This window comes from Quercus suber, unplaced genomic scaffold (assembly GCF_002906115.3).
Source record: "Quercus suber isolate HL8 unplaced genomic scaffold, Cork oak 2.0 scaffold_907, whole genome shotgun sequence".
In the NCBI taxonomy this organism is placed as follows: Eukaryota; Viridiplantae; Streptophyta; class Magnoliopsida; order Fagales; family Fagaceae; genus Quercus; species Quercus suber.
Window position 1 is genome coordinate 82,847 of NW_027070331.1, and position 6,188 is coordinate 89,034.

Here is a 6,188-nt window from a genome sequence, read left to right on the forward strand (position 1 = left end):
TACTACAAATTTGGTCCCTCTCATGCTCTCTGTGAAATCCTTGACCACCCCCTATCCCAATGATCTATGGCCGTGCCCTCCAACTAGTAATTCTTCTCTGCTTAATGAATGGAACTGTCATTTCAACCCATTTCTTCTCTGTAACAAATCACTCTCCTTTAGATTTCTTTCAATTTAATAGAGACATGATGACTACTTGATAGGGATAGATTAGGAATATGCTAAATCTGGTTTAGTCCCCTAAGTTAACATGCAACAAAATCATTAACACTTTACCAATTCATCCAATTATGTGATTTACAAATTAGTTATTTATCACCACAGATCAGCAAGCACCAAATCATTAAGCAAGGCAATAAACAGTAATGAAATTGATGGAGAACGTCTCCAAAGGAAAAACCACTGGAAGGGTAACCTACCCCAACTAATGCAATCCGGTATAAAAGGAGCTTACAATCTAGGAGGGGGGCAGGGAGAACTTTTGTCACCCAGACTTTACAATCCCAGAATATGAACACACTGTTGCGACCCCCAATAGTTTCAGAACTTCCAAACTTCTCATACATGAACCCCTTCCAAATGACTTGTATGTATTAACTAGAACCTCTAACTGACCCCGAGTATATTCTGCTACCACAGTGAACTTCACTAGGATGAAGGCTGTGGTTTTAATCTTCTTGATCACAAGTATGGCTGCGAATCGATAAGAATATGCTCTTTTGTACTTATGGGTTGAATAGATGGAGGCTTCAAATTACTCTCTGTTTTGCTCTGTGTCTGCGTCTGCAAGCTGCTTGGAAGTCGCGCATAGAAATCCTTATATAGTAATTGTTTTAGAAAACAAAGGCACCAGCTTCAATTAAAACATGTACCCAAAACTTATTCTGTGATTCTCAATCGATTGAGGAACTGTTGAAACCATTCTTTTGATTGATCAAGCATTTGTCAAATTATGGATCTTGATCAATTGAGTGGCTGTCGAAATCTAAACATAATGTACATTTTTAGATACTTGAACATACTTTTAATGACTCATTCTAAATTACATTATCATGGATATTGCCAACCTAAAATTTAACAGTATCAATGATTTTGAACTTGCAAGGAAGTGACAAAAGATACCAACCATGTAAGGCAAAGGGATTCTAGTGCATTAACTTTTGTTTTATTTATTCCCTCGTGCGGATTAAGATTACATAAGTGCGATTACACAGGTGCTAAAACGAGTTCAATTATTAAAGCTAATATAGAATGCTTAAAGGCAGCCATTATAGAATTGCAATAATGAATTCATGTATGATAGTTGATAGAGAGGAAAGAAACGGGACACGTAAGGTGAACAATGGCCATTGGGTGGTGGGCAGGTTGGCAAACCATTATCACCATTAATGATATCAGGCCAGTGCATTATTTGTACTGCCACTGACTGCAGATAAAGCAGAAACTTGCATTGTGTTACTTTCTGTATTTCAATGAAACCCATCTCATACATTCAAGTGTCCACATAATTTAGACTAGCATTAATCTGACAGATTATTAAACTACAAAACACGTTAAGTGGTCGTGATATGGGTCCTATCTTTCAAAACACAGGACTGCTCTAAGTATTAAAATTTTATTCTTCTCAGAAACCCATCTCATACATTCAAGTGTCCATGTAATTTCCCCTCAAAAAAAAAAAAAAAAAGTGTCCACATAATTTAGACTAGAATTAGTCTGACGGATTATTAAACTTAAAAACATGTTAAGTGGTTGTGATATGGGTCCTATCTTTCAAAACACAGGACTGCTCTAAGTATTAAAATTTTCCTCTTTCTCAGAAACCCATCTCATACATTCAAGTATCCACATAATTTAGACTAGCATTAGTCTGACAGATTATTAAACTTAAAAACATAAGATGCAGACTTGCACTACTCACTGCTGTAACAACAACAAAAGTTTGGTCTTGCACTGCACTGCAGTTGCAAGGGGTGAGGAAGTGACTAATGATATTTTGGTCAAGGGTTGATATTGGCTTTTCCTCAATTTATGTATTCAATCTTCTGTGACTTTGGAATTTTCTCTAACATGACCTCGAAAAAGACATTTTACCACCCCCAAACTTTTTGCATAAAGTATCACAGCAAATCTGGAGAGAGAGAGGAAAAAGAGAGACATCAATTGTGACTCCCAACCAACTGTTTAAGATTCCAGAAAAATCACAAAAATCTCTTGAACAAAAGTAAACTAACTTGATTTTAACCATCCCAAAAAAAGTCTCTCAAGATAGAGAACATTGTAATTCAACTAATATGGGGCATCATTTTGAAGAAACTTGATGCTTTTTGTTGATTCTACATGCAACAGATTTGGCTGCTATTAAAAGTAGCCCAATAAATCAATCACCATAGCTTGGAATTTTACAACAGGAAGAGATGAAAAGGGCATTAGATGCTATCATGCTAAGGAAAACACAATCATGAAGAAATCTTTATATTTGACATACAAAAAAAGAGGAACTATGAAATCCAATTATCTACAGAACAAGAGGTCACAACTTTTACGTGATTTGGGAAAATGTACCAATTAACCAACAACAAGCACTTTTTTTTAACTGTAAATAACTAGATGTCAAGCAAAATAATTAACTTGTACTGCGCCAAAGAGAAGCACTCTTGACTTTCATATTACAACCACAAACTATCATCATGATTAAGTGACTCACATGTCCATGTTTCAAGTCAGCTATTTCTTCCACTCAAGAATCTGAGGGTGGCTGCTCCTGCTGTAGATGTGGCCATGCCGACTGAGTCATGTAAGGCCGAGTCTGTTGGCCATAAACTTGATCCATTACCGGCTTGCCCATGATCATCCCTGGAGCACCAACCTGTGAAGAATGCTGAGGTTGCATGTAATAGTAAGGAAGAGCATCACCTCCAACTGGAAGATTCCCAGCTCTTGGGATTGATGCAAGTACTTCATCCTTCAAATCCTCCCTTGGAACAATATCAACCAGAAAATCAAATATATCAGTCCTTGTAATTGCAGCTGCAATGTCATTTTTCTGGAGTGTCCTCCTTTTGTTCTCCTCTGTGTGATTCCAAGACCTAAGTGTCAACTCTAGAATGAACATTTCACAGGCCCTGGCAAATATAACCGGGGCTTCAGCTGATATCATCCTTACATCCTCATCGGCTTTCATAATCTTCTTAATTCTAGCCAATGGCAGGCTATGGTTCTTGAAATCAGAAGTCTGCTCAATCTCTTGGTACTGATTTGTCCAAAAATTCTGGAGCTGTTGTTGCAGTTGCTGTTGCTGTTGGTGGTGAATGTGCTGATAAGCAAGTTGGTGTTGTGCAAGCTGAGCTGAAGAGGCAGAGAGTCCTGCTGTCTGACTAGGGGACTGCATAGTTCCCACCGATCCAGGTTGGGAGGCCCCAATCATTTGGTTTGATTGATATGGATTGAGGCCATATGGCACTTGACCTGCAGGCTGACCATGCCCTAGCTGATCCATACTGGCTTAGGTTCACTTGGAATGAAATTCTTTATGCTTCTAAATAAGCAATCAAAAAAACAAAAAAAAAAATTTGAATGAACAAAAACAGTTAATAACTTTCCATAAAAGAAAATGCAAGATCTAATGTATGGACATTGAAATAAACAGCCCAAATTGTAAACTCTTCAATTCAACATAGACCACAACTTTTGGTACTCCAAGCCCATGAATCTGATATAGTCCAAACCTAAGCTTAAAAACAAACCAATGCAAAAGATGTCAATGAAAAATCATTAGATCTGTCGTACTGAAATGCTAAGAAACAGGAGACCGGTCACGAGTACAAGCCATTAGGCTCATGTGAGTTCTCTTCCTACCTAACAACTTTATACCAAATAATGAAGAATCTCATTGGTACTCCGTACTGGAAGCATGTGTCATGAATGATGTAACCCATAATCTCATACTGTATGTCTAAGAAATTAAGCTTTCAATCTGAATTGGGAAAGAAGACTATTTATTTAGTGACATCTTATCAACAGTCTAAATAGAAAATACAGTAAAATTTTGAAACAAAAATATTAATTGCATGCAGTATATCTATCTAGCAAGCCATCAAAAACTAAATACCATACTTCCACAAGTAACAAGAACTTGCAACAACAACAACTAAAACATTAACCGAAACATCGCAACTTAATCTCACATAGAGCACATACAACACTGATTCACAATCAATCAACCAAATTCTCGCATTCATGATGTGGACTGTGCTCTGGAAGTATCTAATAATTACTCAATCTGATCAGTCAAAAGGGCCTACAAAAAAAACCCGTCAGAAAATCACAATTACCAGCAGAAATTCCCATTTCCCAACTATAACTTTACAGTCTTTGATTCCTAAAACCTAAGCTACCACCACAAACACACAGACACACTACCAACTAAACGAGCTGTCGTTTACACAAAGGAACACCAAACAAACACGGCGTAACTTCTTTTGCTTTTTTTTAATCATACGATACGTATACGTATGTACATACGTCCGTTACGTATACAGAAACTAAAAGAATTACTCTTAACTAACTACACAAAAGAAACCAAACAAAAACACACACACACAAACACACACAGGACCACATCGTACTAAACCGTTATTAGCGAATTCCAAGCAGGTTTCCAAAAAGCCGCAACTAACAATTTAACTACCAAACCTCACTAAATTTACACAGATAAATTTCAAACAAAAAAAATATATATGCAAAAAAAAAAAAAAAAATCATCGAATTAATATCTGGTGAACAAAAGTTAAATATGAAGAAACTAAAAGCGAGTGAGTGAGAGAGAGTAGTACCTAATCCGGTGAGTTTTGGTGGGATTTCTGGGTGAGGTTTCAATGGGTGAAACCCTAAGAGAGAAGACTTTTTTGACTAAGAAGAAGAAGAAGAAGAAGCTAAAGAAAGAAGAAGAAAGCAACGGAGACTATGACACAGAGAGAAATATAGCATATGCTCTATATATATAATATATAATATATGAAATTATTATGTGGGAAAAATAATAAAACTTTATTTTAGTATAGTTTATTATTATTTAGTACTTTAAGAAAATAAAATAAAACAAAATAAAGAGTGGGTGTATGTGTAAGTATGGAAGTGGAGGAAAGAGTGGGAAGGTGGACTTTTTAATGGGGCTATCTATGCTTTTAAAGTCTCTCAACTCAACTCTCAAAGTCTCTCAACTCCACTATAAAGAAAAAAAAAAAAAAAAAAAAAAGCGCCAGTTTGCTTCGTCGTCTCGTCTGATTATGTCTTTTCGTTTGCCTTTTCCACTCTCCTCACGATTTTGCCCTCACCTAATAGTATGTTAAATTATTGACTTTCTACCGCTTAAGCATTCCCATGGGCAATTGTAAAGGGTATAGGTAGGGAAAATTCAGCATAAAGGCACAAAAAGAGTTCAACAGTTGGATTTGTAAAGTTTTACAATCGTAAATTTTTTTGCAATTGTGCTAAAGTGCTATACTAAAGGTAGAATGTTACTATAGTATTTTAGTAAAAATTATAATATATTTTAATTGATAAAGTGGAAGAGAGATGGGGGAGTAAAAAGAGAGAGCTGTATTGGAATATATTATATTATTTTAGTGGGTAATATATATTATTTTAATGAGTAGAATATGAAAATAAAAGTTGAGATGTTAATTGTATTGTAAAATGATATGGTATAATTGATAAAGTAATTTTTTGAGATAGTAAAATAGAATAGGATGGAAGTTGCGGATACGAATGCTCTAGATTGGGCCTTATTTAATGGGTATAAGTTTTTTTTAAAATAAATATATAATATTTCAAATTTATAGGGTTTGTTTCTTAATGATTGTTCTTTATTTTCATACCAAAACACTAATAAGACCATAAATTTCTTATTCGACGATAATGAACTTTACTAGTTGAATTAATTAGAACATACAATGGATTGCCATCAACTTGCTTTGCTTTACTTTGAAAGGGAGATGGTTTATTTTATAGTTTAGATTAGTGTATATATATAGTAGGTAGGGTGGTGCTCGGAACAAAGGAGAATCGCAAGGGACGCAATTTAGGTGCAGTGCTATATAATATATTAGACTTGATATGATATAAAGTACGCGTCCGCCTCATATTAGATTTTTATTTTTATTTTTATAACCACCTCGTGTTAGATT

At 35.3% G+C, this 6,188-nt stretch overlaps 1 protein-coding gene across 2 annotated transcripts; it reads right to left on the minus strand.

Annotated features, from left to right (window-relative positions):
- Positions 1-2,462: 2,462 nt before the first annotated feature.
- LOC112026379 (nuclear transcription factor Y subunit C-9) lies at positions 2,463-4,993 on the minus strand. Of its 2 annotated transcripts, none has more exons than XM_024059057.2 (2): positions 4,836-4,993; positions 2,463-3,535 (listed from the first exon to the last, which is right to left on the minus strand). In XM_024059057.2, the coding sequence occupies exon 2, from the start codon at positions 3,497-3,499 to the stop codon at positions 2,741-2,743; it is 759 nt and encodes a 252-aa protein (XP_023914825.1). In that variant the 5' UTR covers positions 3,500-3,535; positions 4,836-4,993; the 3' UTR covers positions 2,463-2,740. The 2 variants fall into 2 exon arrangements, with proteins under 2 accessions (XP_023914825.1, XP_023914824.1); XM_024059056.2 differs by having other exon boundaries at positions 2,463-3,538.
- Positions 4,994-6,188: the final 1,195 nt, after the last annotated feature.